Consider the following 24,249-nt stretch of genomic DNA (forward strand, 5'->3'; position numbering starts at 1 on the left):
AGCTTAATGAAGCAGAACACAAACATAGTCAAAACAGGAAGAAAACAAACTGCTTTATCTAATGCCAAGTAAAAAACAATTCATTCTCCACTGCAGGCTTAACCCTTGGCTGGGTCCTTCACATATAAGAGGCAACAAACATTAGAATCTAGATTATAGGATCTGCGAGATTGTAAGGCTCAGAACATTAAATATAACTGAATTTATCAAAGTAAAATTTAAAATGCACAAGATTTATTGCAGATAGCATCAAGTCAGAATACTCATTCAATAAAAGGAATGAAAGTGAAATGTTTTCCAGTCCCAGCATTATAAAGTGCATAAAAAAATATTCCATTAATCTCCAAGATTCTGATAAACTGGCATGATGGAGATTTCAAGATTAAAAAGTTACTGCAGTAAAAAACAAAAAATAAACCCAAGCCCTTTCCACTATGATCAACACTTTATAAAATCAAAGTCAGACTTTCTTATTCTTTTCAATCTTCAGAAGGTAAGCTGATGCTTGTGATACTGACTAAATGTTTCGAGAATGCCAGCTCTGGGCACATCTCTATGCTCTATCTAGCCTTTGGGGAGAGCAGGAGGACAGGAATTTATCAATACAGTATTTTAAAACCTGTCTCTCCTGACCTATTCATCAATTTAGTGGATTGTGGCATGGTTTTTCTTTTTTTCCCTTTTTTATCGTTTGGGGAAGAGCATGATACTAATCTTCCTATGACTGCCTCTTACAGGGGGGAAAAAGTGATTCTGCCCGTTTCTTAAAATTGATCTTGAGTTAACTGAGAAACACATCAAAGAAATCATTGAGATCAACAAAGTTGATTATATGGAAAACAATCAGTTTTCTCTCTGCTTGGGATAGTGGAGCACCTTCACCTTACTAAAAGAAACTCTTTCTCTATATCAAGGGGGCCTCCAGAGTACTTTTCTGCTTTGTGCCACGGGCTACATACAAGTCCTAGGTTCCCAAAGTCCTAAGTAGATGTCTGCCTTTACTTTTCTTCTCAGTGATCTCAGGATTCCACAAGTTCTGATAATCCAGCTTTAAGGAAATTCAAAAACAACTTCCCATGAGGAACCAATGTCAATTCTAAGTCCTAGAGGTACAAATAAAAAATGTGAGATGCCATTAAAAGATTTCATTTTATGTTGTTTAGAAAGCTTAATGGTTGCTACTTAATACCTAAAGGCAGTTAGCTCCTGCATAGATTCCTCCCTCCTCACAGCTGAGGAATGTTCGGACCTTGACCATTTTTTGCCATATCCAGGTGCTGTCTACATAAATACTTAAAACACGTGACCACACATTTACTGTATTACCCACAGTTTTTTCTAAGATGGTACAAAATAAGTGCATTTCTCTTAAAATTAAAAGTGCTCTGTACAAACCACTAGGGGTATACATACTGCACTCCGAGAAGCATGGGGCTACGGATTGATCAATGTAAAACCTAGCTTTAACAAAAGACAACCATATAATCCTGAGTGGGACCAGCTAATTCACTTGTACCAATGGTCTTTCACCTTGTTTTTGAATGGAACCTGTTTAAAGGAAGCTATTCTCCTTGCCTAACAAGTTAGTAAATTAGGAGTTGAAAGCTGAAGTTTATGGTTACTAATCGAGAGCATCAGATTATCTCAAATCACGTGTTTATCGCTAGTGTTTAAATTTACATGTCAATGAGGACAAGTAGAGCAAGGGGTATTTACTACCTTCTGACTAGAATGCCTGGCAAACAAGTAGAATTCCATTATCAGGTGATTGATTCTTTTCCTTAAAGAAAACAATCAGCTCTAATACTTAAGTTTGCAGTTTATAAAAGGATTTTCTACATCATTTGGTCAAATTACTTGCTCGCCGTGCTTCGGTTTCATCTGTGAAATGAGAATAGTATACCTATAGGGCTCTCATGAGGTTTTAGTTATATGCACAGAGTGCTATTTAATGCTAATTATCACTTGAAAGTAGCGCCTCACTAGTTCAGGTCAAAAAACACCCTTACTCTTTTGACACTGGTGCTCTATATTCTAGAAAACACAGTAACTATATAGAACCAGGACTGAGAAAATTACTTGAGGAATACTCTTCAAAGCCATCTTCTCCCAGTTCCAGAATCATCCGCTTTTTCCACCTCTCCAAGTAGAAAATCTGTTCCGAAGTCATGGTCTGCTGAAGGATCTTGGTCACACTTGGTATCATATTTCTTTGCAGAGGGATTTTCAAAGGAATTGTAGGAGTACTTGTTGCATTTAGCTTTATTCTCTCTGGGTTGAAGAGAGGACACCAGTTTCCTGGAACTCTTGCTTTCTCATCTTGCTTTGGGGGCTTACACTTACTCACAGGGCCATACAGTAAATTATCTTCCTCAAACAAGGATTCTGGAGTCTGAGCAAGGCCTCTGGACGACAAGACAGACTGTACTAAATCGGAGTACTTTCCTTGGTCCACTTCTTTATAAGGGCTCACCTTTTTCTTTCGGCTACATGCGCAAGAAGAAGTGGAGAAATCCACATGGGCGGTTGGTTCTAGAGAAAACCTCCTTGAGCTTCTGAGCTGCCTGCAGATGGTCGGAAACGCCTTCATCTTTAGAAGCTTTCTCACTTCCCTCTAATCTACTTGCAATATCGAAGGCGTTTTATTTTTGCACTCCTATGAAAGAGAAAAATGTTATTAGATACCAGGTGTATTAGATATGTGAACGGCGAAAATGTAGCCGCATCAGTACGATAAGGTGCCTTCAGCTGCATTCCATTAACATTTTTCGACATGTTTGGACAAAGCTATTTCCAAAGCAAAACTCTCTTTAAGAGCCCGGAGAGGGATCCCTGGGTGGCGCGGCAGTTTAGCCCCTGCCTTTGGCCCAGGGCGCGATCCTGGAGACCCGGGATCGAGTCCCACGTCGGGCTCCCGGTGCATGGAGCCTGCTTCTCCCTCTGCCTATGTCTCTGCCTCTCTCTCTCTCTCTCTCTGTCTATCATAAATAAAGAAATAAATCTTTAGGGGATCCCTGGGTGGCACAGCGGTTTGGCGCCTGCCTTTGGCTCAGGGCGCGATCCTGGAGACCCGGGATCGAGTCCCACGTCGGGCTCCCGGTGCATGGAGCCTGCTTCTCCCTCTGCCTGTGTCTCTGCCTCTCTCTCTCTCTCTGTGACTATCATAAATAAGTTAAAAAAAAGAAAAAAAGAGCCGGAGGAACCAGCACTTGCTGAACGTGAACTAGCACCGCTCGGGGCCAGACGTCCCCGGTGTTCAGTCCGCCTAGGCAGGGGGCTCGCCGAGGGCCGCGCCGTCACCGCGCTACAGTCGCGGAAACGGAGCTTCAGAAGGGCCGCCCAGGAAGGAGGGGGGGGGTGGTCAGAGGGGCCCCCCGTCGCGATCCCCGGGAGGGGCCTCCCGCTCCGCCCTGCGTGCGGAAGCGCGGGGGGCGGGACAGGACGGCCGGGCCCCTCGTGTGGAGGTCAGGCTTAGGGAAGAGACCGCTCACGGCCCGGGGAGGTACCTCAAGAGCCACCACACTTCACGCGACTTCCAGAGCGCCGGCAACCCTCCCGGGACCCGTACTTTCCTCGGTCCCGCGCTCCGAGCTCGAGTTAGGCCCCGCCTAAGGGGCGGCGATCCCGGCATGCGCTGCGGCGCTCACGCCCCACTGCCGGCCTCTTCCTCACCACTGGAGACGCTCCCGCGATCCTTGGGGAGTCCCTCCCCTCGAGCGTTCGCGCGGGCTCCTCCAAATCGCGCCCTCACTCTCTCACGAGATCTTCTTTACGTCACAGCCCGTCGCCATCTTGGACTCTGGCTGAGTGATAAATTGCCCCGCACGAGAGCGCGGGCTTTCTTGAGAGGCGCCGTGCTGCTGGAGTGCTCCTTGCTCCGAGTCCTTCTCGCGGCCCTGCGGACGGCGGTTTCCGCGTGGCCCGGAGCGAGGGTAGGCCACGCATAGCTTTTTTTGCCCGGCTCCAAGATGGACGGCTGCGGGGAGGGGAGGCCGCTCTGGGGGAGCACGTGGCGCGCGCTGCGGGCCTTTCCCGGGGCTGCTGGGATGGTGGCGGAGTCCGGAGGCCTCCTGCTGCCATCGGCAGGGAGGCTGGCGGAGGCGGGGCCGCGGCCGCCCCCGTGAGGCTCTCCGGAGGCGGCGGCGGCCCAGCCTCTTCTTTCCTCGCACAGCCAGGCTGCCCCCGCTCGAGGCCCGCGTCGCCATGGCCGCGGTTCCCGAGTTGCTGCAGCAACAAGAGGAGGATCGCAGCAAGGTGAGGCCCTCCTCGCCCTCATGCTCCAGGACGGGAGGCCCTGCCGACCTCCTGGAGCCTCGCCTTCCTTCCCCCGTCGCTCGGGGGCTGCTCGTGCGGCCCTGGGTCCCCACGAGGGCCGTTCCCCGGACCCCGCGCGCCCTTTGCTCCCTTCTCTTCGAGGGCCGCAGACCCGAGGCGAGAACCGGCGTCGCAGGACCGGCCGGGGATCCGGTTGAGGAGGGCGCGCGGCGAGTCCCCGGAGCTCCTCTCGGGGGCTCGAGGACGTGCTCTCACGGAGAAAGTTGTGAAAACTCCTCCGGCTTTGTAAAGACTGGACGGGGAATCTGAAACCCGCTTGACGTGCAGTAAATGGCAGCTTTTGGTTCTGTTGCCTTCGAGCTGGCCCCCCCCCCCCCCAAGCTCTTTTTGGCCCAAATACTGGGGAAATTACATCAAGTCAAATCTGAAGCATGTTAACATCTTTAGAACTTTATAAGCACCAGATGCGTCACTGCGGGAATTCTGCCATTTCTTAGTAGGTGCTCGGATATTTGAACTATTTTTTTTTTTCCTTCTAAAAACTGCTTATGTAAGCTGCCCGCACGCCCCTTAAATCTTGAGGTCTGAAAGGTAACTAATGCAGTAAGTTTAGGTTACTGTAGCCGCTTAACGATTAGGAGAGGTCTCTACTTTCACTGGTCATTTACATTTGATAGTTTCACAGTTGATAGAGGTGGGTACGAGCCACGTTAGTGCAAAATCATCACCAGGAAAGTGTTTCTGACAGAAAATGAAAAAAATCTTAAGAATACAGAGCGTTCTCAAATGCGAGTAATCTGGAAGGCATTTTAGTTACATCTACTTGGAGGTTAAAAGCAACCTTTGATCCGCCGCACGTGTAGTGGGTGCCGCGGGTAACAGCCAGCTGGATTCTTCCAGCAAGAGTATCCGTGCTGCGTTCTGGAGATGCAGCCTTATGTGCGAAGGAGATCTAAACACCCCAAGTTGAAGGAAGTAGTGTTTTCTGCTTTTTGTTTTTGACCAAACTAGAAGTGGAAACTCGAGATCATGATTCTTTGTAGCGTTCTGTAGTTTTCTCTATAGAAATTCCGGGATTGGGGCAGCCCTGGTGGCTCAGCGGATTAGCGCCGCCTTGGGTCCAGGGCCTGATCCTGGAGACCTGGGATCGAGTCCCACGTCAGGCTCCCTGCACGGAGCCTGCTTCTCCCTCTGCCTGTGTCTCTGCTTCTCTCTCTCTCTCTCTCTCTCATGAATAAATAAATAAAATCTTAAAAAAAAAAAAATTCAGGGATTTTTGACAGCAGTATTTTTTTCCCCACCTGGTAACCTCTCCTCTTGATCCGGAATCTGTTTCATACAGCTATTTGAAAGGACTTAACTCCTTCAACTGACCTGTTTGTTACCACAGTATATTGTAGCTGGCTTTCTTTTTTTTTTTATATTTATTTTTATTTATTTATGATAGAGAGAGGCAGAGACACAGGCGGAGGGAGAAGCAGGCTCCATGCCGGGAGCCCAACGCGGGACTCGATCCCGGGACCCCAGGATCGCGCCCCGGGCCAAAGCAGGCGCTAAACCGCTGAGCCCCCCAGGGATCCCCCTGTAGCTGGCTTTTAAAATAACTTTCCTACCACTGTGATGCTCCCAACAGAATTGAAGGATTGTAAAGGCTATTTCCTTCTGTTTTAGTGGATACAGGAAAGGATTATTTTTTTAAGTTACAGAAATCGGGAAATAATGAAGCCTAATAAAATATTACTCTAACTCTTAGGCTTCATTTTGCTTTCTTGTGTCTGATGCTAGTAGCTCTGCTGTGGATCAAGTCTAGGTGGTTTTCACTCTTCAGCAAAAGGGAGTTTGGGACAAATGTGAAATAACAGGAAGTCAAATCTTCGGCAAACTATTTCCATAATATAGCTTTGTTAATCAACTGAATTATTTTATATTTTTACAAAAAAATGTCTTCCATATAAACTTTCCCCCCTAATTACTTAGGGATTTACATGAGGATGGGGGTTCATGGAGCTTAGATCCACTAATAAAGTAGGGAACATAATCAAGTATTTTGAATGCTTGAGTAGTAAGTACTCTTTTCTGCTTGTTTAGCAAAACTAAAAGGCATATTGGTTTGTATCTGGTAGCCTGACGTTTCCGTTTAGTTATATCCATTAGTTGAGGGTGTAAGGATATATCTCTTTTCCCAGAAAGCAGTTTGGGAGAAAAGATACAGGATTGATTTTGTTTTTTTAACTCCTCTACTGATAGGAAAGATTGTATTTATCTGGAGTTTTTTGTGGGTAGGGGAATACAATTGAAGATTATGCAGAAAGTTGTTTCTGCAGAAATAGTTAACCTGGGCCGCCTTTTTCCCCCCCGAAGTCCTTAAAATAGGTGGGCAGCATGTTTGAGTTTCTACTAACAGATTCATTGTATATCTTTCTAAGGTGATGAATCTCTTTCCTGCTAGTCTAGCAGACCTATGGTAAATTGAATGTAGGTCCTGATTGCTTCTCCACTTTCTTTTTTTTTTAATCTTAAATTGCTGCTGGAGTGGTTAAGTTTTAACACCTAAGAAAAGCTGTGCATGGTGATACCCCCTCCCCACTACCGCTATTATAGCTTGACCTTTTCACTAGTTGGTTTTGTGGACTTTGGGTGGATGGTGTCTCCTCAGCCAGTCATTAATGTTTATGGTGCTGCTCTAGCTTGCAGGTAGTTGTTTTTTTATTTTTATTTTTTTTTACTTATTTAAAAGTTTTATTTATCTTAGACGGGGAAGGGAAGGAGGGATAAGAATCTCAGGCCGACTCCACCCTGAGTGTGGTGCCCAGTGTGGGGCTTGATCCCAGGACCCTGTGATGATGACCTGAGCTAAAACCAAGAGTCAGACGTGTAACTGACTGTGCCTCCCAGGTGCCGTGTGTGTGTGTGTGTGTGTGTGTGTGTGTGTGTGTGTGTTTAACTGGTGTGGAAGTTGTAGAGACCCTACTCTCAGCTTTGGTGAAGAGTGACTTAGAATTTGTGTTACAAAAAGGAACAGTCTTGAACTTTGAACGATATATAGCAAGTCCACATTTACTAATTTTTGTGGACTTGAAGTTAATACGTAAATGGTTGACATCATTTTTCCCTTAATTTTCTATGCTCCAGAAGTAGGACTTAATCAGAGCCTCCCAGACCTTAGTTCTGGATCAGTAACTTGTACATCATGTCTTATCCTTATTTGTGAATTCTAGTTTAGCAGGTCATAATCTGCTCAAATTTTTTTGGCTATGAAAAGAAATGGTCAAGGGAGAATTATCTAGATTTTGAGATTAAATTCTCATTTGGTGAGACCTAAACATCTAATATAGAGCTTTAGCGTAAAGCAGCGTTTCTCAACTTAAATAACCGTGGACATTTGGGGCTTGATAATTTTTTGTTCTGAACTGTCCTGTGCATTGCAGTGTGTTCAGCAGTATTGCTGGCCTCTACTAGGTGATTGCTCCCTTCCCTCCAGTAGTGAGTAAAATTGTGCATTGTCAAGTGTCCCTTGATTGAGAATCACTTGTTAATTTTTCTCCCTAAGATGATATGGTGTGTGTGGGTTAGGTCATGTTCCAGAGGCTAATCCATTTCAAATTTTGTCAGATTTAGGATTGATAAATCCTAAGGAAATAATATGCTGTATGAAACAAGCATTGTTGACCGTGTCTGGAATTAGTTTTCTCCTCAGTTTTGAGGAACCATATTTACCAAAAGATGGTAAAATATGGTTTTCTTAGCAGGTTCTGGACAATTGAAGGTTATGAGGTCAGCTGTGTGTTTACCATGGTGGAGTTCAATACCATTTTGGAAACCTGAGACTGCAAAGGCTCTGACACAGCACTTGCTCTCAGAGCATTGTGGACCCGGATGCAAGCTCACAGAGAAGTGTGCTGTGGGTAAAATCTTTGCTTTTTCGGGGCTTGAATGCTTGAGGAAATTAGACAAGAGTAGTTCTGTAGGTGGTTAGCACTCCATGCTTCAAATGGCTATGGTGAAAGGCTCATGCAGTTAGGTAGTATTTAAGGAAGCAACCTAACTTGTAATGAACCCAGTTTTTTTTGAGAAAAGTATTTTAGAGCTTTATAAAATTCTGCCTTCAGTCTTTGAAACCGTAAGAAGACCGCTGTAGGACATCTTGTCTCCTGTGAACGTGGCAAACTTCTCACAAGTATAAATTTTTTTTAAAAAAGATTTTATTTATTTATTCATAGAGACAGAGAGAGAGAGGCAGAGACACAGGCAGAGGGAGAAGCAGGCTGCATGCAGAGAGCCCGACATGGGACTCAATCCAGGGTGTCCGGGATCACACCCTGGGCTGCAGGCGTCGCTAAACTGCTGCGCTACCGGGGCTGCCCCTCACAAGTATAAATTGAAATTTCTCTGCATGATCTAGCTTTCTAAAATGCTGCTTCTTCATCTCTTAACACCTATTTATGATTGGCCAATAATTACTCTTAAGAGATCTTCCCCCTAAGAGAGGGATGTGGAATTCGTCTGCAGTTTCATACCCCAAATGCAAATCATAAATACATGGGGGGGGGTTGGGTTTGTGTAAGTTGTAGTTAAGGAACAGAGAAAGGACTGAACTTCCTTCCCTTTAGAAATTGGGTCTTTTGGGCAGCCAGTGGTTTGGGCGGCTCAGCCGTTTAGCGCCGCCTTCAGCCCAGAGTGTGATCCTGGAGACCCACCAGGATGTGCCTCTCTCTCTCTGTCTCTCTCTGTCTCTTTGTCTCATGAATAAATAAATACAATCTTTAGAGAAAAAAAAAGAATTTTTTTTTAAAGACTGTATTTATTTATTCATGAGAGACGGAGAGAGAGGCAGAGACATAGGCAGAGGGGAGAAGCAGGCTCCATACCGGGAGCCCAATGTGGGACTCGATCCCGGGACTACAGGATCATGCCCTGAGCCAAAGGCAGACACAACTGCTGATTCACCCAAGTGTCCCAAGAAATTGGGTGTTTGGCTTGATCCCTCCTGCTTTTCCTTTCACAAATTTGGTGTAACCTCTTAAGGTACTGCTTGTGGTCTGGAGAGAGAGGGTAATTTTCTCAAGATAGGTGCTTATGTTAACCTGTGGTGTGCATTTTCTGCCTGAAGAGTTTATGATTTGCTTGTTTGGGGGAAGGGGGGCAGGCCTGTAAGTTTTCATTCTAGTCTGTAAATCGTGAAGAGTACAAATGCAGATGTCCCCAGTTTCCAAGGCTTTTGCTTGACCTATCGTGGAGAGCACTACAAAGCTTGAACGTTATGCGGATGGAAACACGGAGCTGGTAAATAAGGTATTGTAAACTTTACATCTGAATGATCTGGGAAATGTGCTTTACCTCTGACTCAAAGCAGAAATCCAACCATGAAACAGGCTGCCTTTGCCTTCTCTTTGTATGCTAGCATTTGTATCTCAAATTTAGATGACACAAGCTTAACTCAGCTCTGCCCCTGTTGAACCATCTTCAGTGGTGGCGAAAGTAAATTTATTTTTAAACCTATGTCCATTTCATCTTGGGTTGATCATAAAGTAAGATCTTGAGGATTGGGTAATGAATGTTTCTAAACATCCTCATCAACAGGACTAATGTATAAAATGTCAGGTTTGTTTCAGAGGGCCCTAGACTTGATAGACCTGGGAACTGCTGGACCCAGCCTTGGTGGGGAGGCAGAGGACTTGAGCTTTGAATGGATTTGTTGGTGCTACCTCCTCCTCTGCAGCATTTGTGTATTGCCTTCTGAGTAGACTCTGCTAGAAGATCATTACAGATCATACAGTTCAACCCATTTGCTTTGTGAACTAATTTGAAAAATAATTCAGGTATCTGGCACATAGGTGGGTTTCTTGAAATGAATGTATTTACGCCAGTATTTCAATTTAATCTCTGATTCCTTGTTGGAATTTGACTTGTTCATAGGGTTGCAGCTTTGTGAAGTGATGATTCAGTTTATCCATTCGCTGAGTGCACTGTACTGACCTTCTTCCAAGCCTTGGTTCCTGTTCTAGGAACTCGGGGCTACGTAGCCTCCAAATGCCCTGCAGTTTGCGGTGTTCTACCGTGGACAGCTTGTGTGTTGGTAGACTACTGGTTAGAATGGTTGGTGTCAGTAGGGATGGGGTCCCTCTGGGTCCCATCTCACCAAGATGAGTGGTGGAAATCTGATCACTTGCTGCAGCCCTTTATATACTTTTGAAAGCATTTGACTAACTTCCGTACTTCTTACCTGTGTTTATAGACTGAAATTTTCCAGAAGTCTTCGATTCCTTTATTTTTGAGGACTAATATTGGCAGCCCTGAATTCCAGGAAGGGGAGATCCACTTGGTGGGGGAGGGAGACAGGAGATGAAGACAAGTATCTGTAAAAGCAGTGCTTATACATTGCTTACAGTTGGTTGAATTGTTTTTCATGCACCAGTGCTATGATAAAAAGCTGGAACTGAACACAGGTTTTAGTTACCCTTCAGGATGGAAGAAAACCGTAACAAACACTTGGGAGTAGTAATACTTGAATCTTAAAGAGGGGTTTCAAGGAGGGTATGGTAATAGAATTTCTAATACAGTACTTCTTATGAATGAATTGAAACGGTAGCAAAGCGTCTATAAGTATGATCATGTGAGTCTTGTTTTTGGAACTAATGCAAATCTAGAATAAGTCTGCAGCTGAGTATTTTTTGGTTTATTTCCTCACTACTGAGTATTGGGTTAGTCAAGGTATGCATACTTTTCTAGCTGAAATAGCCTGTTTCTTGGTTCTCGTGATTAAAATTAAAATCTAGTTTACAAGGCAGGCTTCTTGCCTCTATTGGCTCCATGCTGCTAAAAGATCATTCATGAGTGATGGGTCATATTGACCCTCTCCCTGATACAGGTCTTAGTTCCTAGACCATTTTATTGAGGATAAAGCAAAATCCTTAAGAGAAATAAACAGTTTGAGAAGATACATTATGTCACATATGCTAGCATATTCAACTTCTTCCTGTGTGCTAAACTGGTTTTATTTATTTTTATTTTCAAGTTTTTTTTAAATTGTAGTTAGTTAACATAAAGTGTAACTTTGGTTTCAGGAGTAGAATCTAGTGATTCATCGATTAGAATAACACCCAGTGCTCCTCACAAGTGCCTTCCAGTGCCTTCCCTTAATACTCATCATTTATTTAGCCCATCCCCTGCCCCCAACAGAGTTTCATGTAATAAATGGCTTTCAGCTAGCCCCCATTCTAGCAGAACAGTTACTGGGAGATAATTTCTTCCCATTGTGTTGTCTTGTCGTTTTGGTTGTATGGCGCTAATGTATACTGGAATCTGTAGTCACCCTAACCTTTGTTATAACTTCTGTAAGTATTTTCTCCTATTCGCCCTATGGGTTCTGAATTTCAGAATCTAGCTTTCTGTGTTGTCCAGTCACATAGGTACCCTTTGCCATCTGTAAGCCATTAAACCATTTGAGGAAGGAGCTTTGCAGATAGATGGTGGTATTTTGTACCAGGGTGAATCATAAGTAAGATTTGGACCAAAAGTAGTCCTTAGCATCTCAGGACTCTGCAGAATTGTTCTGTAGCAGTGTCAGGCTCATCACCCCAGTTCTAAAGGTGAGGAGCAGGTGAGGGAATGCACAGGGATTCTGAATCAGTTTTTTTCCTTTCTAGGTTCTTTTACTAGGCATTCCGATTTTTAAAAAAACAGCTAAAATTTGCATTCTAAATGGAACAGTGCTTGTTTACCCTTCTCATAAAGATTATTGTAATCCTAACTGTAAGAATTAATCTGGTTTAAAAAAAAAAGATTCTGGTAGGGAAGTACTTTGGGGGCGGAAACTCCTGTCTGTAACTTTGGATATGTGATGCAGTAGAAACCTACAAAAGAAAGTTTTGTTTTCTTTTTTTTTTCAAAAGAAAGTTTTAAAACTACATTGTTTGAGAGTAGATACATTTTAAATTCCATTCTCAGGTACCTAAGGGAACTGGGAAACAAAAAATAATGCCTAGGTCAGATAGTTCTGAAGTCTGTTTCCTTGCTGATTTAAAACAGCCATTCTAGGTATTTTGACATCTGTGGCTCAAGTCAAAGACTGACAGTGTTGGCCTGCATTGCTAAGCAGTACTCTGAATACTTATTTAGAATAGGGGGTGGAGGTGGATGAATGGGGGAAAGTTTATGGAGAGATGCCATCTCCTTATACCCTCCATCTTGGTGGTTTATTTAGCAAGTACTGTGGCATGGGGCTGTGGAGTGTTTTGTTGACTATGCAGAAGAAGGAATGCTGACCTTTTAATCATACTTGTGCTTCTGGAGTTAGGATACAATGCTGACTTAGGAGCTTTGAACATTTCAGAACTTTTTACTCCTTGATGATGTATCTGCTTTATTATCTGGAGAGTTCTATGCTTCCTCAATACAAGAAAGTTCATTTAATGGGGGGGGGGAGGACTCTTGAGTTGGTGATGGCCTCAATGCTTAGAATTATGCTAGAATCTTTTTTTCAGACAACAGTTCTTTAAGGCTCAAATGCAGACTTAATGTATTGTCTGGGTGTGTTTTGGTTTTTGTTGTTGTTGTTTGGTGTTTTTTGTTTTGTATGTGTGTTTGGCTAAGACTATCATATCAGGTGGTTGGGTTTTTGTTTGAATCTCTTTCTAGGGTGATGTGTCCTGGCAAAAATGATTACTTGGCTGGTGAAGCTTGGATGCTTGATATCCTGCTATGGTGGAAAGCCTTGAAACCTCTGGTAGTTTTCACTGTTTGTCTTCACTGCAAAAAAATGATACCTGTATGCTGACAAGAAAGGAAGGTAGTAATAAATAGTCTGGGATTTTACCTCTCTGGTTGAGAGTATGGGAAGAGAGGAAACCAGAATAATTTGAGTGGAACAAAAAGCAGTTGGAAAAGTCCATTGCAGCTTTGACTGTGGTGCTTAATTGAACCCCATTTCCTAGATTACATTCCTCTTGGGTTCTCGTCAATCCTAACTCAAAAAGCTCGTGTGGAGTTTGTAGGCTTTACTTGTGGTGAGCTAAAATGGGATCGTCAGTGTGTTCAGAAATTGAGAGCTGGCTAGAAACCAGGATTTGTGACTTCTTTGGGATTCTTCATGAATCTTAGGAAACAGCAGTTTTTTTTTTCTTTATTTAAATTTTATTTATTCATAAGAGACAGAGAGAGAGAGAGAGAGGCGGAGACACGGGCAGAGGGAGAAGCAGGCTCCATGGAGGGAGCCCGACATGGGACTCGATCCCAGGACTCCAGGATCACGCCCTGGGCCAAAGGCAGATGCTCAACCGCTGAGCCACCCAGGCATCCCAACAGCAGTTGTTTAAATGCACCTTTGACCGGTCCCACGGGCTACCCTGTCTTTCCAGCAGTGTCTCTTGCCTCTTTTACATCTGGCCTACTTTATTTTCTGGTCTACAGAGTACAAACATAAGATAGGTGGGATGGTCAGTATTCTCTGCAATCAAATTTTGTGTGTACTTTTTAAAAAAAATTGTGAGTATTTTGAGGTGTTTTCTTTCCAACACGTATTTGCCTAGTAGGAAATGAACAGAAGGAAGGAAGCTTTTATCAGAAATATGTCAGTGCTAGAGTCACAGATGTGGTAAAATTAAGTATCCCTGACCTTGAGGCTTTATCTCTGCAGAGGTTTCATAAACGGACATGTGAAAATTAAGCCAAACAAGCAAATATTTCATGGGAGTCATCAAGAATCCATTTAGAAGGTGTATTGAGGTTCAGATGTCAGGGACTGTTAAGTATGCTGTGGTCCTATTAATACCTGAAGTCTTTCTTTGAATAAGAATTACTTATCCTTTATTCTTTGAGGCTTATTAGAGGAGAGTTATTGTTCTAGGGCTGAGTGGTTTTTGCAATTTAAAGTTGAGTTGCAGTGCTCTCAGGAAAAGGAGAGTACTGACTACTTCCAAGATAGAGCAGTAATCCATTTTTTTGTATATGAATATGTTTATAGACCTGATTGAACCAGATACTCTAGTTTCAGAAGTTAAACCTTGGTGTTGAGCTTCTAAGTTTGAAGCAAAGAGTCCAAAGGGAAATACTTTCATATTTCCTGTTCTGTAATCCTATTAATGCCAGTCTTCACTTGGCATTCTCTAGGTTCAGTAATGTAAAGTTGTGACACTTACTTACTAGTTGGGTGAGAGGGAGATGAGCTGCTTGTTCTGCATACTGTCATGCTGTGTGTCAGATCTTCAGAGTGACCATCAGCTTATATGCTTTAAGAATTAGGAAATTGGGGATCCCTGGGTGGCGCAGCGGTTTGGCGCCTGCCTTTGGCCCAGGGCGCGATCCTGGAGACCCGGGATCAAATCCCACGTCGGGCTCCCAGTGCATGGAGCCTGCTTCTCCCTCTGCCTATGTCTCTGCCTCTCTCTCTCTCTGTGTGACTATCATAAATAAATAAAATTAAAAAAAAAAAGAATTAGGAAATTTATCATATTTTAAACTTAGTAGGAAAATCATTTTAACATTCCTTCCCCCCCAAACAGTCTAGTTCTTTCAAAATACTTAAACTGGCAAAAAGAAACTGGGTATTCTTTTCCTCTGAATGACCAAATCACAAAATCAGTTGCTTTTGCTTTCAGGGCAGTGTTCACACTTGTCCTCCTGTGTCACCACAATGGGATTCTCTAATTTTGAGGCCTTTGTTTTTATAATCCACACCTTGTGTCTAGTTTCCTCTCTTTGAAACAATTCCTGAATATAAATTGGTTTTCTTGAGCTAGTTTTTCTTCTCTTCTCCAGAATCCCATACCACATGACTGTTCTGTCTTCTCTAACTTCTTTCAGTGGTGTCCTCTCTGGTAATGCTTCTTGAATATTTTTTGTAGTTGGGGCATATATGTGAGAAGTTTAAGATTTCATTCTGGCTCTAAGCCACCTTAGTTGAAGTATTTGTTTGGTTAAATGTATTTTTCACATAGACATAGAATCATGTGGTTTAACACTACAGTAAAATTGAGACTAATAGCCAAAAAATGTATTTCAGCTGAGATCTGTATCTGTGGACCTGAATGTTGATCCCTCACTTCAGATTGACATACCTGATGCACTCAGTGAGAGAGATAAGGTCAAATTTACAGTGCACACCAAGGTAAGTGACAGAATGACTTAAATAATTAAAGCAATGCTGCATTGCATCTTTATGATTCACAGTGGGCAAGAAGAGATGTCTTGAATGAAATGGTTGCTGCTTGTTTGCAGTATGGCACTACTGCTGAGTGAGAACACCCCTCATCTTCATCTTGGCTTGTAGTGAGCATCAGATAAGCTCTTGCTTCAGCATGTTCTACTGTGTGAAGCCTTAGGGCTGTGAGTATTGCTGATGTTTGTGTGGCTTATATATACTCTTCTCCATGAGGAAACAAACTAGGCATAGTGATGTGTAGAGCCACCTACCTGCACAGCTGAAATCTTCCACCTTTGTTTTTATTTGCATGAGTGAGAAGTGCTTGCTTTTTCCCATATTTAGTAAGTTACTGGCCTTTGCCCCCTCCAAAGTTTTTTTTTTTTTTAAGATTTTATTTATTTATTCATGAGAGACCCAGAAAGAGAGAGGCAGAGACCTAGGCAGAGGGAAAAGCAGAGCCCGATTCAGGACTTGATCCCATGACTCTGGAACTACGCCCTGAGCCAAAGGCAGACACTTTAACCTGACGCTGAGCCACCCAGACGTCCCTCCAAAGTTTATTAGAGATTTTATTTATTTCAGGTAAAGAGAGCACTAGCAGGGGGACAGAATCTCCAGCAGACTCCCCCACTGAGCCACCGAAGTATCCCATACACAAATTGACATTTTTGAGGAAGGCAATATGCCAATCTGAAAAATGTGGAGAGTAAATGTAATTTAAATGTATTGAATCTTTGTCTTATGCCAGACATTGTTAAAAAGGTTTGCATGGATTTAATTTTCTCTTTATAGGGCACCCACCTGGGTGATTCAGTGGTTAAGCCTCTGCTCAGATCATGATCTGGGGGTCCTGGGATTGATTCTGGTATTCGGCTCCCCACAGGGAGCCTGCTTTGCCCTCTGCCTGTGTCTCTGCCGCTCGCTCGATGTCTCCTAAGAATAAAATCTTTAAAAAAGATTAATTTTCTCTTTATAATAACCTTGTGATGATACTGCATTATCCTCAGGTTTAAGTAAAATAAATGGCTGAGGCACAATTTGAATTAGGCAGTTTGATGCTATACAAAGCTTTTGGCTTACGTGCCATATCCAGCATATGGACCTGCTATCTGTAAGATCCTCTCTTAATGCCTTGGTGGCTTGATTAGCTACGTGATTGTATCTGCCTGAGTTGACTTAGAGGTAGAGTTTTGTGAAAAGAATTCTTTAAAAGAACAAGTTGATTCTTTTGTGATGACTTTTAGTGGGAAGATCATGTGTTGCTTTGTTCTTTACTGGGTCTCACTGAAATGTTTTGTTATGCAGAGTGTTCCCATGGGGGAGCCCGGGGAAACCCAACCCACTTTATCAAAAAGTGGTGGTTACCAGTTAACTTCTTAACTCTATTCTTTACAGACCACGCTGCCCACGTTTCAGAGCCCAGAGTTTTCTGTTACAAGGCAACATGAAGACTTTGTGTGGCTACATGACACTCTTATTGAAACTGCAGACTATGCTGGGCTTATTGTAAGTGTATGTTGGAAAATCAAATAAGTACTGAAGCCAGTTTCTTCTACCTTATTATTCATTTTGTTTAAACAGACTTTTACCAAAACATTTTTTATGATAGATTGTGAAAACTGTCTGATTTCATCTACCAGCTAGAGCATGTGCTATTGGTAAAGGCTGAAACACATAAGAATTGGGTTATAGCTGTGAGGTGAAGCACATAGTCTTACAACCTGAACAATATAAGAGGCTAAATGGTTTCATAGTTTGAATCTTCTCTACCTTTGGGTTTGATATTTTCTGGTACTTTACCTCAGGCGTCAAGTAGAATTGATTTCTATGGAAACAATAGTAGTGGTGATGGTGTACAATAGATTTATTAAAAGTGTTGTAGTCTGCTCAAGGAGTAAAGGAAGCAGTCGTGCTGACAAAAGTACAAAAGAGTAGTATTAAAGATTGTGTTTGAGAATACTGTGTTCACTTAAAATTGGAATCTTTTGATTATCCTCTGGAATTAAAAATTACCTTCGTGTGCAAAGACAAATTTTAATGGTGCTTCGATTTCATTTTAGCACTGATTGTTTTATATATTATATATTTTAATATATAATATATAAAGCATGTGTATTAATATATAATTTTAATATATAATTATGTAATTTAATATATTTTAATAATTTTAATTATTGGTATTTAATATATTTTAATATTTAATATATGATATTTTAATATATAATATATAAAACATATATGTATATATGTAACTGACATTGACCAGGCTGAAAACACGGTTATCCCCTTAAAATCATCCATAATGGGTGACCTGAACAAATGATTATAATCTGAGTGCCCAGTTGTGTGGAGGAGACTTCTTTTAAATGGCCAAAAGGGATAAAGTTAAGAGAAAAACAGAGGTTGACTTGTTAGTCCCACTGGGCTGGCGGCTGCCTCTTTATACACTGGCACTGACTGGAAGATGGTTGCTGGGGCGGGAATGCTCGCGAGTTAACCTGCCTCTCCTACAGATCCCACCTGCTCCTACAAAGCCTGACTTCGATGGCCCTCGAGAAAAGATGCAGAAGTTGGGAGAGGGTGAAGGATCTATGACCAAAGAAGAATTTGCTAAGATGAAGCAAGAGCTGGAAGCGTAAGTGGATCTTCTTGATGAGGCTGTATCTTTTGAGAACAAGTAGTGATGTGTACAGAAATCAGGAAAGCCTGGCAGTTTTCTTAAAGTATGGAAGTTAATAGTTGCCTAGTGCTTTCTTGTAGAACTGTATTTTGCAGTTTTACTTCAGATGTTAATTCCCCGGTGGCTACTTATACTGCATAGACTGATTGTTTTCCCCCACGTGGACCATACTTGTTATGGAATGCTGGTCTGTCATAGTGAAGAAGTAAGCCTTTGTGTCTTTATAGATAAAGAACTCTTCAGGCTGCTGCTAATGTACAAAGGCTTATTCTGTGAAGTTTGGTTACCAGGAGTATAGCTGAAACTAGATTGCAATGATGCTGTCACAAAGAAGCATTCTGAATAATAATCATAGTGATGGTTTGAAAGAAGTCCAGGTCCCTAGGAAGCATATTTTAATTGGGTTATAATTATTTCAAACAAAAATGTATCCCAGTTGGGATTTGCATTAAAGTTGCTTAGGAAATTTGCCTTGTACTCCTTGTACTCCCTCCCCTCTATACCATCAGCGTGGTATCCATCGCAGCAGTTGTCCTCTGTGCTGCGCCCCACTTCCATATTGTGTAGAGCCAGTGTTCACATGCCTCCAGGTACTAAGTCATCCTGTAAAATGCTGTAGTACCTGATTGGCCTGTTCTGAGGATAAGGTACTGAATGCAACAGACTGAAGTCCTACCATTGAGAAGTTGAGTGATTTTCAATGCCTAGATTGAGATAAAGTCACTTTAATAATGTCTGTTAATTACAAGCCTTAATAGACTTCACTGCTGTGTATGTGACTGCAGGACAAAGGGATTTTCATTGTTCTACAGAAACCAATGTTCTGTGGCTGCTAAATACTAGTAATAATTGCATGTAGGCTTGGGCTTTTAGACTTGCTCTCTGAACTCCAATTATAATACTACTTTTTCCCTATTTTTGATTTATTCCATAGGCTCCCAAATGGCAGATGCCTTGTTACTAATTAGACAAAAGGTTATACCAAAATGTTTTGGTCTGGTTCAGGTGTTTTGCTTAGTGGCATGAGCAGAACGGTGGTGATAACCTGGACCAGTACTGGTCATTTAGTCAAGTGGTGCCAGCTGATGGCCTTGTGTGCTTCTTTTCCAGTGAGTATCTTGCGGTCTTTAAGAAGACTGTATCTTCCCATGAAGTCTTTCTGCAGCGGCTCTCTTCTCACCCTGTTCTCAGTAAAGATCGCAACTTCCATGTGTTCCTGGAATATGATCAGGATGTAAGGCATTTTTGTTCCCATTTTCATGATCCAGTGAAAATGTATATGACTGTAGTTTTTTCCTTTTTTCCCTTATGGAGGGTGGTGGTGGGGCATAGGGAGGAGGAGAGAATTCCAAGCAGACTCCCCTCCTAGCACAGATCATGATGCTGGGTTCGATCCCACAACCCTGAGATCATGACCTGTGCTGAAATCAAGAGCTGGATGTGGATGCTTAACCAACTGGGCCACCCAGGTAACCACCCCCTCCATGACTATTTTTTAAAAATATGCTTGAGGGGGTCCCTTGCTGGCTCAGCTCAGTTGGAAGAACATGCAACTCTTGATCTTGGGGTCCTGAGTTTGAGCCCCACATTGGGTGCTAATAATAAAGTTTTATTATTTTTATTTTTTTATTTTTTTAGAGATTGTTTTAAAATAAATAAAAATACATACTTGATGACCTGATACATTTTCTGGAAAATTGACTTTTAAAATAACTGAATTTTTTAATGGCAAATGGAATCCTTTTTTAGATACTGTTTCCATCTCCCCCATAGATACATTTTAAGACCTTTTTATAAAATGCTGCTTAAAGATTTTTACTTGTTTTCCTTTCTAAGGACCAGTTTTTTTGCTCTCTGTTGATTTTGGGATTTTTGTTTGTTTTTAAAGACTATTGAGAGGGGGAAAGAGCGAGAAGAGGGACAGAGGGAATACAGAATCCCCATTGAGCAGGGAGCCTGAGGTGGGTGTGCAGTGTCGGGACCCTGAGATCATGACCTGAGCTGAAATCAGATCCCCAACCGACTAAGCCACCCAAGCAACCCAGTTTTGGGATTAAGAGGAATTTCAGGTCACATTTGTTTTCTTCCTGGTTACCTGTTTGTTGGGAGGGGTTTTGCCTTATTTTTTTTTTTTTTTTATTTTGTGTTTTTAAGATTATGTTTGAGGCAAGCTCTTATTTATATATATATTTTTAATTTTATTTATTCATGAGAGACACAGGCAGAGACCTAGGCAGAGGGAGAAGCAGTCTCCAAGCAGGGAGCCCGATGTGGGACTCCATCCTGGGACTCCAGGATCATGCCCTGAGCTGAAGGCAAACGCTTAACTGCTGAGCCCCCCAGACGTCCCAAGGCAAGCTCTTACTTAAAAAAAAAATTTCCTCAGTATCTTCTAACCCATGAAGTTCAGTGAACAGCATAGGACAGTACAATAATTCAGCCAAGGTTTTAAAGACCACTAAGACACGCCTGGCTGGCTCAGTTGGAAGAGCACGCAACTCTTGATCTTGGCATCTGAGTTCAAGCACCATGTTGGGTGTAGAGCCTACTTTAAAAGATTTTTTTTAAAAAGCCACTGAGACTTGGTGCCAACTATTTTTCCAAAATACCTTTAGATCGTGCTTTTAGAATTAAGACTGTGCTTAGGTTTTGCTGTTGATTTGTGGTTTTGTTTTGTTTTGTTGTAGTGTGGGGTGTTTTTTCTGTGTTGTTTTGTTTTTAAATTTTGTTTATTAGAGTGAGTTGGCATGAGCATGGGGGGAAGAAGGAGCAGAGAGAGTAGTAGACTCCCCACTGAGCAGAGAGCAAAGATGTGGGGCTCGATCCCAGTATACCAGGATCATGACCTGAGCTAAGGCAGATGCTTAACTGACTGAGCCACCCAGGCATTCTTGTTTATTTGTATTTTAGACCTGGTGGCTAAATTAAAGGTATCTCATGTGTGTGCCTATGCTAGTAGACAGTATCACTTGGAAGGTACTTCGGGCTTAAAGTATTTAGAGAAACATGCGTACCATAAACTGTTCTTTGGGGATTTTTTTTAGTATTATTATTATGTCTTTTTTTCAGCTAAGTGTTAGGCGGAAAAATACCAAAGAGATGTTTGGTGGCTTTTTCAAAAGTGTGGTGAAAAGTGCGGATGAGGTCCTTTTTTCTGGAGTTAAGGTAAGGGCTTTTAGCTGTTATAGGAAACTTTTGACTTCATGTGAATACGTGACTTTTTTATTTCTTCACAAGAGATGTTTGTGAAATATGGTATTAAAACTTCACAGAAATAAAAATAATTTTTCCAAATTTTAGTTATTATCTATTCCTTGAATTTTCACTTACATGCTTAAAATACCCTGTGTTGTTTTTTTTTTTTTTTTTAAGAGAAGGGGATAACATTCTCACACTTAATTCTTTGTTTTCTCCTTTTCTGTGAATAGAGTGGTTATTCAATTATTTTTTAATAAGAAAAGCTACAAGATTAATATTTCATACCATTCTTCAGAACTACAATGTCCATTTTGGTAGTCCAAGCCACACCAGATTTTTAGTTTTATTTATGTGTAAAATGTTAAGGAAGAAAAGAATGTAAAGATACTAAAAGTAGTTTCACTTTTTCATGTGGCTATTAGAAAATTTCTAAATAGCACATGTGGCTTACCTATTTCTGTTGGACAGAGTTGTTTTAAAAGACTAAATTACTATACAAGTGTTTCATTACCCTCATAGGTGAAAATTCCTCACTTCTCAGCCCCCAGCCACTTTTTAACTGAGTTACCATTTTGTGTCTGATTTTGCCACTTGCTGAGGGCTTGAGCAAGGAGCCCAGAATACAGGTGCTCCTGAGTAGAGGCCATTGTCAGAAATTTGGAAACTGGAGGGTAATTTCTCCTTGGTGCTTTCTTAAGGTGTATGGGGCTGTCCTGTACCCACCTGTATATCCGTCCCTGACTGGCACCCACCAAGTATACCCCCCACCCATATGCACATATGTGGGTATCCACCGTTAGGTTGCAGCCTACCAGGCAGAATCACTTATCTGCCAGGATTGCTGGATGTCAGAGAATACCAGAGTTTTCTGGGACACTGTTGAATGGTTCTTGAAAATGGTTTTCTCTGTTGACGTTTCCTGACAGCACTTGAGTTCTCCTAATCTTGGATATGAAATGCTGTCTCGTCAGCTTGGGTTTCCCTGGTCCATAGAGGTTCAAGTTCTTATGCATGAACTTATTTATTTCTTTAATGTTCCTTCTAATACAAAATACATTCATATTTTTAAAAGTTTGGCTTCTTAAATTTCTTTTTTCCTCTTTTAGGAGGTAGATGACTTCTTTGAGCAAGAGAAGAATTTCCTCATTAACTATTATAATAGGATCAAGGATTCATGTGCAAAAGCTGACAAAATGACTCGATCTCATAAAAGTAAATACCATTCACCCACCAGCCACTTAGCTTTGCTAATGTGCTAGCTCTGTTCATATAAAAAGGGCTGTCCTTGTTTCTGCAGATGTTGCAGATGACTATATCCACACTGCAGCCTGCCTGCATAGCCTGGCTTTAGAAGAGCCAACAGTCATCAAAAAGTAGGTTTTTGATGGAAAAGCATTTCCTTTCTCCCTTAATTGAAAATTCCTGGGTGGTATACTGAGGAATGACTGTATAGTTTCACTTCTACTTTTGAGTATCAGCTCATCAAGACTAGATAATAGTCTCCAGCACTCAAATCTTGCACACCCTCTGAACATAGAAACATTAAAGGTGTTTGTAGGGTAATCAGGGGGCACTTCTGTACCAAACAGGATAGCTGTTGTCAAAGCCTTTATTTTATTGATTTAATTCTGGAGTTGTCTATGAGGCTTGCCTTATATATTCTCTGTCAAATGGTGCTTCATTTGGTAATGCCATGGTCTTAAGGATAATGCAATGACCCCATCTGCTTTTGGTCTTTTTTATATGAATTTTTCATAGTTTCTCCATCCTGGGCATTTCTGGTGTGAAGCTGCATTCTACCTAACACCTAGGACTTGGTATAACAGGTGGTGGTAGTATTTCTGATTTGAAGGTGGAAGTCCCATCAAAACCCAAATTAAAGCAGCTTTTTAAAAATTTTTATTTTCATTTAAATAGCATGTTTAGGTCTTTGAGACACCCACAGTGACAGCTCTGACAGCTCACTAGAATCTGTCCTTGGTTAACATAGCTGACATTGGTTAAAGACCATTTTGGGACACTGCATGGCAAGGTGAATGAGGGGCTAGCTACCAAGAGAGGCTGATAGCCGCAGGTGTAGCACTTTACGTAAATGTGCTCTTTTCTGTTACCATCATCTCTACTAGGTTGGGCCAATTGATGATGAAGTATTGCTTTGATAATTTAATTCTAAAGCACCAAAGGCTAGGACTCCTACATTCACTCATTCATGTCTTATGGTCCTGTAAGGTCCTATTTCATACATTATTTTAAGACCTTAAACCAAAATCACGTGTATATTTTCAGGTACCTATTGAAGGTTGCTGAGCTATTTGAAAAACTTAGGGTAAGCATTTTTATATTGGTCTTCATAATATTTAATCTGTAGATTTCTGCTTAGATGATGGTGACCTTTACTACTTCTATTTATTTATTTATTTATTTATTTATTTATTTATTTATTTTTCCTTTACTTTTTAAATAGAAAGTAGAAAGTCGAGTCTCCTCAGATGAAGACTTAAAGCTGACAGAGCTTCTCCGATACTATATGCTCAACATAGAGGCTGCTAAGGTAAGGCAGGAGTCGTTATAACTTGCTGGAGTAATGGCAGGGCCACCTTGCTGTGACCCAGAAGAGGTCTCATGTTACAGAGGAATTCTTTTTGTCAAAAATGAAAGAAGATAGGAATTTATCAGGATTGTTTGTATAACAAACTCTGATTGAATAAATGAATAAAGAGGTAAACTGAGACCAGTTTGACCAGAAATTGAGTTGATTCTGGAATAGCAAAGGAATTGCAGTGCCCGAAACACATGCTATCAGCTATGGGCACGTGCGTTTAAGGGTTTGGCCTGGGCTTGTGTTTAGGAATGTGAAGAGAGGGACATCCAGCCAGAATCTGATGAGTACAATCATTGGCTTGAGGATGTTTGTACCAAGAAGTGAGTGAGTGATCTGGTCAATCAGGAGATAAGT

At 41.8% G+C, this 24,249-nt stretch overlaps 2 protein-coding genes and 1 non-coding gene across 11 annotated transcripts in view; 2 read left to right on the forward strand and 1 right to left on the reverse strand.

The window, feature by feature from the left end:
- The window catches only part of MGME1 (mitochondrial genome maintenance exonuclease 1), an 18,714-nt gene extending 14,732 nt beyond the window's left edge, over positions 1–3,982 (reverse strand). The window contains exons 1-2 of one of the 2 annotated variants that reach the window (XM_077872092.1): positions 3,507–3,982; positions 2,080–2,656 (exon numbers count right to left, since the gene is read on the reverse strand). In XM_077872092.1, the coding sequence (XP_077728218.1) occupies positions 2,080–2,590 (511 nt within the window). In that variant the 5' untranslated portion in view covers positions 2,591–2,656; positions 3,507–3,982. The remainder of the gene's footprint in view (positions 1–2,079; positions 2,657–3,506) is intronic. The other variant, XM_077872093.1, reaches the window with a different exon arrangement.
- The window catches only part of SNX5 (sorting nexin 5), a 25,761-nt gene continuing 5,294 nt past the window's right edge, over positions 3,783–24,249 (forward strand). Inside the window, exons 1-12 of one of the 8 annotated variants that reach the window (XM_077872084.1) lie at positions 3,885–3,932; positions 4,172–4,254; positions 8,025–8,176; positions 15,275–15,379; positions 16,811–16,921; positions 17,929–18,050; positions 19,206–19,329; positions 21,165–21,260; positions 22,400–22,505; positions 22,591–22,666; positions 23,580–23,619; positions 23,758–23,844. In XM_077872084.1, the coding sequence (XP_077728210.1) occupies positions 8,045–8,176; positions 15,275–15,379; positions 16,811–16,921; positions 17,929–18,050; positions 19,206–19,329; positions 21,165–21,260; positions 22,400–22,505; positions 22,591–22,666; positions 23,580–23,619; positions 23,758–23,844 (999 nt within the window). In that variant the 5' untranslated portion in view covers positions 3,885–3,932; positions 4,172–4,254; positions 8,025–8,044. Of the gene's footprint in view, positions 3,933–4,037; positions 4,255–8,024; positions 8,177–15,274; positions 15,380–16,810; positions 16,922–17,928; positions 18,051–19,205; positions 19,330–21,164; positions 21,261–22,399; positions 22,506–22,590; positions 22,667–23,579; positions 23,620–23,757; positions 23,845–24,249 lie in introns of those variants that run through there. The other 7 variants (XM_077872086.1, XM_077872087.1, XM_077872083.1 and 4 more) reach the window with 7 other exon arrangements.
- On the forward strand, positions 10,204–10,441 carry LOC144298963 (small nucleolar RNA SNORD17). Its single transcript, XR_013365794.1, has one exon. It is a non-coding gene; the product is annotated as a small nucleolar RNA SNORD17 (small nucleolar RNA).

This window comes from Canis aureus, chromosome 26 (genome assembly GCF_053574225.1).
Source record: "Canis aureus isolate CA01 chromosome 26, VMU_Caureus_v.1.0, whole genome shotgun sequence".
Taxonomy (NCBI): Eukaryota; Metazoa; Chordata; class Mammalia; order Carnivora; family Canidae; genus Canis; species Canis aureus.